Source organism: Notamacropus eugenii, chromosome 6 (genome assembly GCF_028372415.1).
Source record: "Notamacropus eugenii isolate mMacEug1 chromosome 6, mMacEug1.pri_v2, whole genome shotgun sequence".
Classification (NCBI taxonomy): domain Eukaryota; kingdom Metazoa; phylum Chordata; class Mammalia; order Diprotodontia; family Macropodidae; genus Notamacropus; species Notamacropus eugenii.
Genome location: NC_092877.1, coordinates 378,051,979 through 378,068,497, shown reverse-complemented (window position 1 = coordinate 378,068,497; position 16,519 = coordinate 378,051,979). Strand labels below are relative to the sequence as shown.

The window sequence follows — 16,519 nt, the reverse complement described above, 5'->3', positions numbered from 1 at the left end:
GGAGTCTAGGCCAAAGGTGTATACCTTGTGGGCAGATGAGGAGATGGCTGCCCTGGGAGCCCATGTAAAGAGTGGAGGCTTTGGGAGGAGTTCTTCGGTCTATCCTCTAGGTCTCCAGTCACAAGGAGAGAGGGTATTGAGGGCACTGATGAGGTGTGAGTACCAAAGCCCAGGCAGTCTGGCAGGATGATGAGATAGCTGCCTTGGGGCATAAGGGCTGGGCTCCATTGCAGAGGAGTGCAGCTGGGTGGGGATGATCTACCTTGGGCTCTTATCCTCCTCTGGGCCCTCTATCCCGCCCATGTCCTGCCTAAAACATGGCCATTTGAAATGGAACATTTTCTCCATTTTTCCAGACTTCATATAGAAACACTGTTTGTAGTGCCTTTCTTTCAGTAGAGGCTTGTATTCTTTTCAAGATCATTATTAATTCTGTTCATGTATGTAACATGAAAGAAGACTTAAGATCAAGCTAGGTCCCTGTCTCTGAGCTGCTGAAAGTTAGTAAGCATTTGTTCAGTGCTGAGTTGCTCAGAAAAAAGAATATTTCTTTTTTTTCTTCTTAGGTCTTGGAGGATCCAGGACCCAGGAATTAGGAGGCCTCTCAAGAGACTCCAGTAAGTTAGCATCACTAGATGAAAATGATGAAAGTGGTTTGTTACTTTCTTCTTTGCTCCCAGCACAAACAGCCACACCGAGGTAAGCTACTTGAAAAATATAGCTGCGCTGCTATGCCCAAGGGCAAAGGAATTCTGGTGTATTTAAAGGACCTGAAGGAGAACTTAGAGCTCATTTGGTCCAGCTGTCTCATTTTACAGATAGAGAAACTGTAACTCCTCAATGTGATATGAAGGATTGAATGTCACCAAGCCCAGGAGAAGCCCAGCTAGAACTGGCCTTTAGGCTGCCTCTCCCTGAGCCCCAGGCTCTCTCTGTTACTTTGGGAAGGAGGTCTTTTATTAACCCCTCTACCTGTGGGCTCCACTTTGGGAAGGATAGAAGGATTTTTAAATTTCTTGTTCCTTGATTATGTACTTATGTGCATGGATGTAGATGTATGTTTATATGCATGGGTCCATATGAGTCTGTACACAAGTATGTACACATGTAAACACATATATTTTAACAGCATTTTAGAGAACTCAAAATTCTGAACAAGTTGTCATTAACTTCTATAAAACTCTGTTAGAAGAATAAGATGATGGGCATTTTAATTATGGAGTGAGGCATGAGCAATGAAACGACTTGCCCGTTTCCCTGAAAAGCCAGTTTCCACATGGGCTGGAGAAGCACATCTTGTGTTCGTTAGATTGCATTGGCCCTCTTCACTAGACTTGACTTGATCCCTAGCGTTAGCCCTTTGGCACACCGTGACATTCACCTAGCAGTTAGCAGAGCCTCTCATGCATGAGTGTAGTCCTGAATGAGCTCTTTGAGGCATTTTGGGTTAATGAGATTGAAGGCACAACCCCCTACTCTCTCCTCCCTTGGCAACTGATGGTCTGCTTTGGGGTGGTAAGGGATGAGCCCATGGAACAGCTTGTTCTCATATGGGCTGGATTATTGATGATCTCAGAGGACCTTCTGAGTCTAAGATTGAAGCCATGCTTAAACATAGCAGGCTTCTGGAGGAGCTGAGTGTAGAGAAACCCATAGGCCAAAGGAGGCCATCAGATGGTAGGCAAAAGGGATTTGTAGAAAAGATGTTACAATACAGATCCATATTTTAAAGGGAGGGCTGTTGAAGTTGGCAACATAGCTCAGTGTGCTACATTCACAATTGAAGTAAGGATTGCATATTTGTAAATCTTTCTACCAGTTATCTCCTTCAAAGTCTTATCCCATTATGGAATGAAGGGACCCTGCATTTCTGAAGGCTTTACTGTACTGTTACTAGCCCAAGCTGGAAAGGTTTGCAGTACGGAGGAGGTGGTGGTTGGGCTCTATTACTTGAGCACCACCCAAGCTAAGTTGTAGGAGACTTTCCTCAGTAGAATGGCCCCTGGGAGAAGGACGATTTTGACTATAGCAGCCCGTGAAGCTGTGGGAGAGATATGACTGGCATTCCTGAGGGAGCCGTCCCATGGGTGATATAATAGATAATATTCCTACTGGAATCTTTCTGATTCCAGGAGCCATTTCTTCTTTTGATAAAGTTCCCAGGGACAAAAGCCTGAGCTTTTCAGTAGATAGGCAGACAACCTCTCTAGCACACCTGAGAAAGTAGATGTCATACTCTTTTATTTTTCTTTTTTGTTGGTTGTGATGTGACTATGTAATCCATGTTACTATCCTCAGTATGAATAATGTCACTGCCAAGAGTCCACCTCTGCAAGAGGAACAGCCCACATCTATGGGAGCTTTTGAGGAGGAACCTGCAGAGATGGGGATGATGCAAGGTCAAAAAGGCGTAACTGGCATCTTTAAAAAAGATCATAATGTTCAGTCAAAAAGAGACCCTAAAAACCAACAATGGAATTCAGTTGTTATAGTTGGAGAATCCACTTCTCAGTCAAGGGTCTTGGAAAATGCCAGTGTAGCAGGTTCTTTCCCTGCTTCTGATCCAAAAGAAAGTGCCTTGCCAGGGGACCCAGTTATTACTGAAGTTACAGATGATGATGTGAACTCCTCTGCCCATAGTGGTAAAGATCACTTCCCTGAGATATTAGACTCCCAAACGACACCTCCACCCAGTGTGGAGTCCCCAGATATGGATGGGCAGAAGTTGGATGCCTCAGAGGACAGCCAGAGAGGATCAGCACCAGGGGACACTCTTTCAGCCCGTAGCCCTCCAAAATATAATAATGTGGATCCCTCAGAAGACCCATTAGAAAACCAAACACTGAATGCTCAAGCAAGCTCCACCCCTGTGAAAATGGCAAGGCAACAGTTACCTAGACTTACCCTCCCATTGGAGATCATGGAAGGTACTTACCTCGGGACCTGTAATCACAAAGATGGGGTCAAGCTCAGTAAGTACATCAAAGGGATTTGAGAGAAGGGGCATAACTACTTGGTTTGCATTAATTCTTCAATTTTATTTCTATCACTAGCTTTTCGTAGCTTCACATTTCTTTTCAGATGCTACCACATTAGTGGGTCTATAGAATTTGGGTATTTTATTATAATAATTTCTTTGTGAGTTTTAAAAATCTTTCTAGTAATTTTGGTGAAAAGGGTTCATAATGTATTTATGATTTCTGTATACCTTTGTAAAATGCATGATTTTAAAGTATGCAATAAGTCTTAAATCTAGTAAATTTATATTTTGTTGTCTGGAATGTTAAGATCTCATTGCCCAGGGAACATTTAATGCTTACAGATCTCTTTTTCTACATATTTGTCCCTTAACTGACCATTCAGGAGTTCATATTTATTAGTCTTACCAATGAGTTTTCCTTTGATTTGCCTAGCAAGTTTGTGTCTTACTCTCAAATTCAGATCTCTATAGTGCTTTCCTCTAATTATAATACTTTTATACTCTGTTTTCTCTCCAAAAATTTTGAGGGTAGATCAAGAAAATTTTCTAGGCTAAAGCATTTCTGTATTTTAACAGGGCATTTCACAATCTGATTATATTTTAGTGAACAAGACGGCTAAACGTAGGCTGAATTATCGTACATTTAGGTAGATTCATAGCTTATCAACTAATTGTATCTAAAGAATGTTGATTTAACAACATTCCTCTGACTTCTTAAAGTTTCCTGGGCATTGCTATTCACCCTGCTGCAGCATTCCTAGTACTTTCCAACCTCTGTGTAGTGGAATTCTTTTCTGTGTTGTCTCCCTCAGAGTGCCAGAGGAGAGAAGGGGGCATATGGAAGAGATGTTATGAAGATAAAAATGACAGAACTTGACCACTGATTGGATGGGTGGGGATGGGGGGAATGAGAGAGTGAGGAGTCAAGGGTAATACCTAATTTGTGGGCCTGGGTACTCGGAAGATGGTGGTACCCTCAACAGTCATTGGGAAGTTGGGAAGAGGGAAAGATTTTTTTGGAGAAAGATCATGAGTTCATTTTTTGGGCATGTTAAATTTAAGATATCAGTGGGACATCTAATTCAAGGTATCTAGTAGATAGTTGGAGATATGAGCCTGGAGGTGAGCAGAATAATGGCTGAGTAGCTCTGAGAATCATCGGCACAGAGAGGGTAACTGAGTCCATATGAGCTGATGAGACCACCAAACAATCATCAAGGACAAGTTGGGGGAGGCCTGGTCAGAGAGCCATTTGTCTGAAAAAGATCTGAGGGTCTGAGTGGATTACAGGCTAATGGAATCTTTGGATGCACTAACAAATGCATGGCTTCCGAGAGTCACAAGGGTAATAGTCATGGAGTTGTATAGGATCACAGTCCTACCACAGGCCTTCTTAGTCTGAAGGTTTTTGGAGGCAGCCAGGTCTCAGTGAGTACGAGAACATGGAGGGAGTGAGGGTGGAAATCCAGTTTGTTGCCCATGGAGCAGGCATTCCAGAGGTCACATTAATGTGGAAGGCACATTAGCTTTAGAGTGAGAGGTTGGGAGCTGGGAATAGAGGTGTCAATGGAGGACAGAGACCAGGATTTATTTTTTTGTTTTTTTTTCCTCTCTTTAAATTTAAATATATAATTTATTTATTTTTCAGTTCTCAATATTCACTTCCACAAGAATTTGAATTCAAACTTTTCTCCCCATTTGTCCCCACCCCAGGACAGCATGTTACCCCTTCCACCCCTTCCTCCAGTCTGTCCTCCCTTCTATTACCCACCCTTCTTCCATCCACCTTCCCTCTCTATCCTCCTGTAGGGCAAAATAGATTTCTGTACTCCATTGCTGTATAGCTTAATTTCCAGTTGCATGCTAAAACAATTTTAACATTCATTATTAAAGCTTTGAGTTCCATATTCTCTCCCTCCCTCCCACCCACCCTCAGTGAGAAAACAAGCAATTCAATATAGGTCATACATGTGTAACAATGCAAAGCACTCCCATAATAGTTAGGTTGTAAAAGACTAACCACATTTCCCTCTGTCCTATCCTGCCCTCAGTTTATTCCATTCTCTCCCTTGACCTGTCCTCCCACAATAGTATTTGCTTCTGATTATCCCTTTCCCCAATTTGCTGTCCGTTCTATTATCTTCCCTCTTCCCTTGCCTTCCTGCAGGGTAAAATAGATTTCCATATCCAGTTGTTATTCCTTCTTAAGCCAAATCTCATGAGAGTAAGGCTCACTTATTTCATTTCATCTCCCCCCTCTTCTCCTCCATTGTAAAGGCCTTTCTTCCCTCTTTTATGTGAGATGATTTGCTATGTTATACCTCTCTCTCTTACTCCTAGGACATTTCATTCAACAGTAAATTTTATTTCTTTTAGGTGTTCTCCCTTCATATTCAGCTCACCTTGTGCCCTCTGTCTATGTGTATATATATATATATATGTATATATGTATATATATATATATATATGTATGTATGTGTATGTATATGTATATGTATACACACACACACATACATACATACACACATATACTCACGTACGTATACATACCTACCCATATATAATATACATATACATACATACCCATACATACCTACACACACACACACACACACACACACACACACACACACACACACATTCCCTCTAACTACCCTAATACTGAAAAAGGTCTCCTGAGTTACAAATAACAACTTTCCATGTAGGAATGTAAACAATTCAACTTTAATGAGTTCCTTAAGGCTTCTCTTTCCTGTTTACCTTTTCATGTTTCTCTTGATTCTTGTATTTAAAAGTCAAATTTTCTATAAGGCTCTGATCTTTTCAACAAGAATGCTTGGAAATCCTCTATTTCAATGAAATTCCATTTTTTCCCCTGAAGTAGTATACTCAGTTTTGCTGGGTAGGTGATTCTTGGTTTTAATCCTATGTCCTTTGACCTCTGGAATATCATATTCCAAGCCCTTCAGTCCTTTAGTGTAGAAGCTGCTATATCTTGTGTTATCTTGCTTGTATTTCTACAGTACCTGTATTGTTTCTTTCTGGCTGCTTGTAATATTTTCTCCTTGTCCTGGGAACTCTGGAATTTGACTCCAATATTCCTAGGAGTTTTCCTTTTGGGATCTCTTTTAGGAGGTGATGGATGAATTCTTTCTATTTCTATTTTACCCTCTGATTCTAGAATATCAGGACAGTTTTCCTTGGTAATTTCTTGAAAGATGATGTCGAGGCTCTTTTTTTGATCATGGTTTTCAGGTAGACCAATAATTTTTAAATTATCTCTTCTGGATCTGTTTTCCAGATCAGTTGTTTTTCCAAAGAGATATTTCATTCACATTGTCTTCTATTTTTTCATTCTTTTGGTTTTGTTTTATAATTTCTTGGTTTCTCATAAAGTCATTAGCTTCCATCCGCTCCATTTTAATTTTTAAAGAACTATTTTCTTCAGTGAACTTGTGAACCTCCTTCCCCATTTGGCCAATTCTGCTTTTTAAAGCATTCTTCTCCTCATTGGCCTTTTGGACCTCTTTTGCCATTTGGGTTAGTCTATTTTTAAAGGTGTTATTTTCTTCAGCATTTCTTTGGGTCTCCTTAGCAAGCTGTTGACTAGTTTTTCATGATTTTCTTGCATCCATCTCATTTCTCTTCCCAGTTTTTCCTCTATCTCTCCTACTTGTTTTTCAAAATCCTTTTTGATCTTTTCCATGGCCTGAGACCATTGCATATTTTTTTTGGAGGTTTAGAGCTTTGACCTTGCTGTCTTCCTCTGATAGTATGCTTTGCTCTTCCTCATCTGAAAAGATACCTTTTCACCAAGAAAGTGCCTTCTATGTTCTTATTTTTGCCTTTTTTGGGGCATTTTCCCAGTCAGTTACTTGACTTTTGAGTCCTTTGTCAAGTCGAGGGTATACTCTAGGGACCTGTAAATTCTCAGTTCCTTGAAGGTGACACAATCAAGGAAGAGGAGTTTACTCCTCTCCTGGCCTGCACTCTGGTCTGTGAGCAATCACAAGCACCCTTTTCTGCCCTCAAACTGCGAGTAGGATTCCCTCTCCACAGCCATCACCAGCTCCACCATGCCAGCACTAGTGCTCCTCCTCACCCTAGGACCACCACTCAGGACTGAGACCCAAATCAGCTGCTCCATTTCCCCAGGGTCTTTAGGCCAAGGACTCCAAAAGTGGAGGCTGTTGCTGCAGTGGCTGCTTCTGCCTTGGGGCCAGACACGCTCCCCTCTCACCCAGGTAAAGGAGCTTTCTTACTGACCTTTGAAGCTGGCTTTGGTGATTGTGGGTTGAGAAATCTGGGAACCACAGCTTCTACCCATGATTCCGTGCTCTGCAGCCTGCTCCAGTCCTGTTTGTACCATGTGGCCCAGGCTGGGCTGTGTTCCGCTCTGAGCCCAGTGCAATAGCCCTTTCCTGTCAGCCTTCCAGGCTGCCTTTGGCTGGAAATCTGTTTCACTCTGTCATTTTGTGGCTTCTGCTGCTCTAGGATTTGTTTAGAGTCATTTTTTACAGGTATTTTATGGATTACGGGGGGAGAGCTAGAGTAGATCCATCCTTCTACTCTGCTATCTTGGCTCCTGAGACCAGGATTTAAACAGTGCCAGTGAGGGGTTCAGAATCACTAGGGTGGGGAAGGTATGATAAGATGGAAATGTGTTAATCCTTGAGGAAAGAGGGTTTTTCCCACTTAATATTTTTTTTTCCAATTGCATGTAAAGATAGTTTTCAGAATTCACTTATAAATTTTGAGTTCCAATTTTTTTCTCCCTCCCTCCTTCTTTCCTTCCCCTCTCCCCAAGATGGCAGACAATCTAATTTAGGCTACGTATATACAATCATATTAAACATTTACACATTAGTCATATTGTGAAAGAAGAATCAATAAAAAGGGAAAAAAACACAAGAAAGAGAAAACAACAAAAAAGTGGAGTCTGCTTTGATCTGCATTCATACTCTACAGTTCTCTCTCTGGGTATGGAGTCTTTTGGGATTGTCTTGGGTTGTTGTATTGCTATTGAAGTTAGTCATCGCACAGTGTGGCTGTTACTGTGTGCAATGCTTGGCTCTGCTCCTTTCACTCAGCATCAGTTCATACAAGTCTTTCCAGGCTTTTCTGAAGTCTCCCTACTCAGTTTTTCTTATGGAACAATAGGATTCCATTACATTCATATACCAAACTTGTTCAGCCATTCCCCAGTGGATGGGCATCCCCTTGATTTCCAGTTCTTGGCCACCACAAAAAGAGCTGCTAGAAATGTTTTTGTACATGTGGCTCCTTTCCCTTTTTTTTGATCTCTTTGGGATACAGAAGTGGTACTGCTGGATCAAAGGACATGCAGAGTTTTTTAGCCCGTCCTAGTTCCAAATTGCTCTTCAGAATGGTTGGATCAGTTCACAATTCCACCAACAATGCATTAGTGTTTGAATTTTTCTGCATCTTCTCCAACATTTAGGATTTTCCTTTTTTTTGTCATATTAATCAATTTGATACATGTGAGGTAGTACCTCAGAACTGTTTTAATTTGCACTTCTCTAATCAAGTGATTCAGAGAATTTTTTATATGCTTGTAGATAGCTTTAATTTCTTCCTCTGAAAACTGCCTGTTCATATCCTTTGACCATTTGTCAGTTGGAGAATGACTTGGATTCTTGTAAACGTGCCTCACTTCTCTGTATACTTGAGAAGAGGAAAGAGTCCTGGTTGGCGTTGTTGCCTCCAGTGGAGTTGTCCCAGGATGCCAGGCAGCTCTAAGTGGCTGGAAGGGTAGACATGTTTTGTGGGTGCCTGGGGTTCTGGTGGAAGGGCACAGGGAAGGCAGGCCCTATGGAACTGTCCAAATACAGTAAGACACGAGCAGAGTGGCCTTTTTGGTAAGCTGTTTTGTAACAGTTTTTCCAGTATTGGGGAGTTTCTACATTGGGCAATGACTGAGAAAAGACAAAGGTCAACTATGGTTGTATTTCTTCTTTTCTTTTCTTTTTTCTACCTCTGTAGAGGTAATTTAGGTATTGATGATACTGAAACAAAAAAAAAGTGTAAAACATGCAGCTTATTTAGCTAACCTAACCCTTGCCTCTCTCTCCAGCACAGAGTGTTATACTCTAGCAAAAAGGAATCAGTAAAAAAGTGCTTAAACTTGTTTTCCTTCTCTTTTTCCCTCCTTGCTTCCCTCCCTTCTGTTGTCCAAGGGAAGTCATTTTAAAAAATGTGTGTGTACATATATGTACACACACATATGTTATTCTGTACTTAGCCCAACCAAGTAAAATGAGCATTTTTGCATCTGTTGTAGAACAGAAAGGAGTCTACTGTACATGAAACTGTGAATCTCTGTTATGTAGAGCTCACTGAAGGGTTTGCTTATCTGTCCATAGTGGGAGACTCTCTTGTCAAATTCCTCAGCTGCTTGGATACACTCCTAGATTCCCTGCTCACTAGGTATTGCATTTTCCTCCACTCTTCCTTCTCCCCTTCCCCTATTGGTCTTTTTAATCCATTATTCTCTCATGCCCTTTTTCCAGGGCACCAGGAGGCTGTTTTTCTTCCCTGGACTCTGCTTCTTACCCATGAGTTCCCCTCTCCTTGGTCCTGCTGCCTTTCTTTATGGTGTAGTGGCTGGTCTCACGCCTATATCAAAGCATCAAGCTTCCTTGACCCTAGTCAGATAATGGCCTATCTATTTATGTCCTTGAAGTCCTCTAGCGATGAACTCTAGTTGGATTCTACCCACACAGAGCTGGATATACGCTGGAAAGCTGATAAGTGGTTTTGGATCCAGGGCAAGTCTGTAGATTCTTTTCTTAGGGTCTCTGGCCTAGTCTAAACTCCTAATGGAATTCCCACATGGCCCTGGCCAAGGATTTCTTTGTCATCTTCTATTTGATAGAAGAAGCCACCCACTAGGTGAAGATTAGAACTGCCAAACTCAGAGAGCTCCCCTTTCTGAAATTTCCCCAACAGTGCACCAGCGTTGGGACCTATGATGCCTAATGATTTAGAAGTTCTCTTTCAGAGTCATGGACAGAAAGGCCATGGACTGGGCCGTGGGATCAGTTTGCCTGTGAATGAATGGGGACAGGGCACCATGATTACCTCTTTATTTAGAGCAGTGACTTCATGGTCTTTGAGGAACCCTGTCTGGATGGTGGCGAGGTCCTGGGGTTCAGAGTAAAGTACACTGCCCCTTGCCCCTCCTGGAGGCCGTTCTCAGGAGGTGAGCCCAGAGAATGAAGAGCAGGAGGGAGCACCATCATCCCATTTCCTCTTGTTGGTCATTCCATCTTTTGAAGAATTAAATAACCCTAAATTTTTTGAAATTAGTGTGTGTTGTTGTGACACAGTAGAAACTTGCTAAGGGAAAAACACCAGGAAATCCTGGCTACAAAGTTTATTTGCCCAAAAATGATTCACTTGTGGATTTTCAGACTTGAGTCAGTGATACTTAGCACATGTACGCTCCCCCCACAGCATCAAAATGCTTTAGGCTGTTGATGGTTAACAGAAAAGTTGGATCATCTAGTTCTGAGTCTGAGCCCTGTGTGTGACCTTGTGCACTCATCCCTCAGGCAAGGAACCAGGTGGAAATGACACAGGGAAACAGCAAAATAGTGAAAGATGCAGTAGAACCGAGAGAAGGTTAACCTGAAGTTTTCCAGGCTGCCTGCAGGCGTGATCTGTTCCTGTTGAAGTTCATGCTGCTGCTACTTAAATGCTGCTGTCTCCACCCATATTCTTGGAATACTCTATGTTTGTGACTACTTATGCTGCACCCATTCATACACCAGGGTTTGTTCGGCTTTTCCCCTGGTGTTGGGTAACTCTCTTGTTATTTCAGATAATACTGCTTTGAACATGTTCAAACATGTGATGTTTTCTTGTCATCCATAACTTTTGTGGGAAATAATGCCATTACTGGAATCTCTAGGTTACTGAATGTTTAAAGTAACATTTTATTTCCTACTCTCCCTGGGGAGAGGGAAAACGCTGGCTCTCCCTATTTTGCCTAAGCTGGAAATACAGGCACCATCCCTGAGCCTGGGGCCAGCATTGATTGGTATGTAGGATTTTAACCTCTCTGTTTCCTGGCTCTTTTCACAAATGGCTCAGCCACCCTCCACTCATCTGGGCCCACATTAATGCAGACATCCTAATGGCTTTAGCCCTGCCGTGGCTCAAGTGAGCCACCAAGCCTCTGCCTCTCACACAGCTAGAACTGCCAGGGGCTGCTACCACACTTGACCCCCAGTGTTTTTCCAAAACAGTTTTACCTGTTTAAAGCTATACCAGCAATGAATTACTATGCCTGTCTTCCCACAGTGAGTTTTCTGATATTATCCTGTCCTTGCTAACTTGATAGCTGTCAAATGTCATCATATGGAAGAGTTCCTGAAAAAAAAAGAGGGCTTGTCTGACCCTTTATCTTTTCTGGCAGAGCCCCAGTAATTGACATATCACTTTGTTGAGGAAAAAATTGGGAAGTCTCACCCCTGCCCTGCCTGTAAAGGAATGGTGATTACTGCTGCTGGGTAGGAAGAGAGGACTTGTAGACATCTAAGCTGATGGACCAGTGGTGTTGGCAAGAATCCCCAAGTGAGCCTTCTCTGTGACCTACAATCTGATTTGAATATGAGAAAATCATGGCCCATGCAGATCCTAGGTTATGGCCTTTGGTTTGTATAACACGTACGGCTTTTCAGAGGTTCATGAGCTTGATGTTTCAAGACTAGTTGGGTTAATGGGGGGTGGGGAGAGTGTTGTCCTGTCACCGTGGTAGCCTTACCTATGGCTCAGGCCATCTTCAAGAGCCTTAGAGAGCACAGCTATTGCATGAGTTCTAGAAATACCAATTTGAAGAGATGACTCTTGGGGACTTTTTTATTTAGTTGAGACCTTACTGCTATAGGAGGGGCAGCTAGGTGGTGCAGTGGATAGAGTACCAGTGCAGGAGTCAGGAGGACCTGAGTTCAAATCTCACCTCAGACACTTGACACTTACTAGCTGTGTGACCTTGGCCAAGTCACTTAACCCCAGTTGCCTCATCCTGGGTCATCTCCAGTCATCCTAATGAATATCTGGCCACTGGATTCAGATGGCTCTGGAGGAGAAGTGAGGCTGGAGACTTGCACAGCCCTCCCTTACTCAAAACAAAGTCAAGTACAAGTCATGTCATTATTTCTCTGATGATATGGTCTTCTTTGGCAATAAGAGATGAACGCACACAGATACCACTATAGGTGATTCCTGCATAAGCAGAAAACTTACAGGAATTCTTCTGTATTTTGATTCATACATAAGCTTTCTGCTCTGACAGCACCCTTCACTGATCTCTCAGTGACCCTCCAAGAGTATAAAGAGGACACCAGATCCTGAAAAGCTGATCCAGGATGTTCAGGAACCGTTTCCTTTGGCTTCCCTCCTGACCTTCCTAGAGAAGGTGGATTCAGGGTCATTGGAGAGGCTACCTTCCACCTTCCCTCTCCCTCAAATTGAGTCCTGCAGGAAAGAGCTCCATGATCTGAGAGGAAGTTCTACTCATATTAAAAGCCACAGCCTTCAGGCAGGAAGGGAGCATGGAATCCTGTCACCACTGACTGTAAGAACCTGCCACATGCAGCATCATAATTAATGTCAGAACTGTTGGGCATCTTTTTAAAATACTGAACTCAGCTCTGCTGTCCTCTGTTTCCACTGAGATGCACTTTGGTGATGTGGAAAAAGCAATGCGTTTTGAGGGTGAAGACCAGAGTTTGAATCCTGGCTCTGATGGCCTAGAAATGAGAGATCACGTGGGAACAAAGTTTGGGAACTTTTCTGTGCTTCAGCGTCTACATTTGTAAAACTTCTCCACTTTACACATTCAACATTCCTTTACACTTTATATGTTCTCCACATTACAGACACTGTCGCCTCTAGATTTAGCTCTTCTTCAGTTCCCATGAGCTATTTCCACGGTCATCATTCTGATTAAGGGCTTTATTACTTAATACCTAATCTATTAAGGGAGTCACCTAAATTAAATTAAAAACCAGAAGATGGACATCTGACAGATCCACACATTGGATGGTCTCTCTCTGTCAGCTGGTTTTGGTAAAACACAACATAAGCTGTCAGTACCAAAGGCAGAACGTCTTAGTGCCAAGCCCAAAGGAGACAGCCTTTTATGGGCTCTCCTACGTCTAGTCACGTCTATTTCTTTTCCTCAGTAGGGCAGTACCCTTTTCACTTGGTGAATCACCTAGGGTCCAATTCTCACACCTCCCTGTCAAATTAGAAGGACTCATTGATGCTCTTTAAATAGCTAAGAACTTCAGAAACAGACCAGCCGTCCATGAGCAGCTGCCTGCCCCTACCCTCCTCCTTGAACAACTGTCTCTCCCCTGACTGTGGCCCTAGAATCTGATATCATGCTACTTCAAATAACTGAAATTTTCCAGGTTATATGGCAAAAGGAAGTTATCCCCCAGGATAACTCCCCCAGGAGTTCAAGGATGCCTCCATTGTCCATCTCTGTAAAGGTAAAGGGAATAGATTGTCCTGCGACAATCACAGGGGAGTCTCTCTCTTAGTCATTGCTGGAAAAATTCTTGCTAGAGTCCCCCTTAATAGACTGATCCTTCACCTGGAAGAAGGTCATGTACTTGAGAGCCAGTGTGGCTTCAGAAAGGGCTGAGGAACAGTCGATATGGTGTTTGCTGCTTGACAACTCCAGGAGAAATGCCAGGAGCAGAACAGAGGTCTGACCTCTGTGGATCTGACCAAGGCCTTTGACACTGTTAGTCATGAGGGCTTATGGAAAATTATGTCAAAATTTGAATTGCCTGGAGAAGTTTGTCAATATTGTACATCAAGTTCATGATGGCATGTTTGCCTGGGTTCTGGATAATGGACAAAGCTCTTTTGCCTTCCCAGTCACCAGTAGAGTGAAACAGGGCTGTGTGCCTGCTCCCATGCTTTTTAGCATGATGTTTTCAGCCATGTTGACAAATGCTTTCAATGAGGATGAACACAGCATCAAGGTCAACTACCATCCTGATGGTAAGTTCTTCAATTTGAAAAGGTTACAAGCCAAGACCAAAGTGGAGGGAGTGTTGGTGCATGATTTTCTGTTTGCAGATGATTGTGCACTCAATGCAGCCTCTGAAGCTGAGATACAACAAAGTATGGATCAATTCTCTGCTGCCTGTGCTAATTTTGGCCTAATAATTAACATAAAAAAAACACAGGTGCTCCATCAGCCACTACCACACCATCCATATGTGGAACCATCTGTTATAACAAATGGAGAAGTTTTGAATGCTGTGGATAAGTTCACTGACCTTGGTAGTGTACTTTCCAGGGATGTACACATTGACAATGAGGTTCACGCACGCATTGTCAAACTGGCTTCTCGCTGAAGATCACACAGAACACTCCTCTCCAGCCTCCAGACCTTTACACATGTTGTTCCCCATGCATGTCCCTCCTCTCCTTTGCCTTATAGAATCTCTCTCTTAAATATTGTATCAACAAGAAGAAAAATAAAGATCAGTAAAGACAGAGTTTCTAACTGTCTGACCATAAGTAATATATACAGCACAGATCAACAGACAGATCCAACTGTCTGACCATTGCATAATACATAGTTACAAGAGAGAGAAGCACCAACACCTGAATTTTCAAAGCTGGAGGGCTCCTTAGGCTTCCCAGAGTCTCATCTGGCACATGGACCTTCTTCCAAATCCCCAAAGTAAAACCTCACCTCAGAGTACATATTTTCTTTTCAGAGCCAGAGGGCATCTTGACCCAGTGCCTCCTTAGAATGAACACAAATGTGGGCCTTCTTACAGAACAAGCTGCCCTTCATGTGCACCAGGTGGGAATATCTCTAACTCTCATGGCTTCTGGTGGTTTATATTACATAACATGCAGCTAAAGCACCGCCTGGAAGAGTTTCTCGACCCTTCGACTACTAGGTCTCTCCTGATAAACTGTGTTGTGTTTAACTCTGTATTGACTCTTCTGTAAATCTACATGTATTTACATACCTGTTGGCTCTCTGATTGTTCAGCCAGTTTGGTTGTGTCCGACTCTTCATGACCCCCTGTGGGGTTTGGTGGCATGGAAGCTCCAAGAGGGGAAGGCCCATTTCATTATTTGTGTTTGTGGGCTCAATATGTAGCAGAGTGCCTGTTAAAGGGTAGGTGCTTAATAAATGCTTGTTGCTTGATTGGTTATCTTCACTTTCAACTCCTATTAGCCATATATTTTCTGTTCATTCTATTATTCTCTTTGGAAGAGCAAGGAGATGAAATAAAAGTTGAATATTTTGGCCTTTTCAACATTAATTGTCCTCACAAGTCACATGATCTCTGTTTACTTCAGTTTCTTCAACTGTAAAATGAGGATATTAACAGCATCTGCCTCCCAGGGTTATTGTGAGGATCAAATGAGCTCATATTTGTTTGTAAAATGCTTAGCATATAGTGCTTGGTACATAGGAGGTATGGGTAAATGCTTATTCCCTTCCCCTTCCTTTTTTCCCTTCACAGTGGTCCTGTCCTTTATTTGAGTTTCTTCCCCCCTCCATTGTAGCTTTGAACCCTCCATTTATTTTGCGTCTGAGAGGCAGTTTGGTATAGTAGGTATATCTCTGGACTTGGAGTCCGGAACTCTTGACTTTAGATTCTATCTCAATTGATAAATATCTAGAATTCGCTTCCTTTTCATCCCAATCTCTCGAAAGCCTTAATGGGATAAAAAAGATGGGTGCTTTTGTCAAGGCCCTTATCAGGTCTTAGCTTCCAGAAAAGAAGCCTTTTCCAGTATCCCCTGTTCTCAGGGCTCTTTCCTTGATGAAGTGATCTTATATTGACTTCCCTGTACATGTTGTCTTTCATCAACGGGGAGTAGAAGCTCCTTGATGGGAGGGAGTAGTTTCATTTTTGTCTTTGTAGCCCCAGAGCCTAGAACAGTACCTGGCACATCTATAATAGGTAAATGTTTAGTTAAATTGAAAGTGGGACAAGCAGTGAATTCCATTGAAGCCAAAGTGTCAGTTTGAAGGAAGGATGATGTAAGAGCAGTGAATTGGGTGTTGGGAAGAGATGTAGATTTCAGGGAAAAGATAATAAGTTTTGTTTTGGATGTGTTGAATTTGAGATGCTGATGGGACAGCGCAGTGGAGATGTTTAAAGGACATTAAAGCTTAGTCTAATGGCTGGTGACTTAGTGGAAGATTGATAGGACTTGTGAGGGATAGAAGAAATCCTAAGATTCTCTGGTCCACTTTCCTTACCATTTAACAGCAGACATTCCCTAAATGAATCCTTTTGTGGTAAGCCAGCAGCTCTCTTAGAGAAATGAAAGACACAAAGCTTATTTTTGCAGTAACATTTTTTCAAGAATATTTGGAGTCACAAATGACCAGGCTAAGACCCCTTTCTTTGTCTAGGGTTGTGGAGGTTAAAAACATGACTTGGATCTTAGGTGGCCCCATGGACAATGTACTGGGCCTGGAGTCAGGAAGACTTGAATTCACACTTCCTAGCTGTG

General features: G+C 42.4%; 1 protein-coding gene across 4 annotated transcripts in view; it reads left to right on the top strand.

Moving 5' to 3' along the window:
* PASK (PAS domain containing serine/threonine kinase) overlaps window positions 1–16,519 on the top strand; it is a 68,978-nt gene that overhangs the window by 37,950 nt on the left and 14,509 nt on the right. For all 4 annotated transcript variants that reach the window (XR_011969174.1, XM_072618797.1, XM_072618795.1 and 1 more), the window contains exons 8-9: window positions 567–699; window positions 2,299–2,972. Coding sequence is in view for 3 of the 4 variants with exons in the window: in XM_072618797.1 (XP_072474898.1) it covers window positions 567–699; window positions 2,299–2,972 (807 nt within the window). In the remaining variant the exon portion in view is untranslated. The remainder of the gene's footprint in view (window positions 1–566; window positions 700–2,298; window positions 2,973–16,519) is intronic.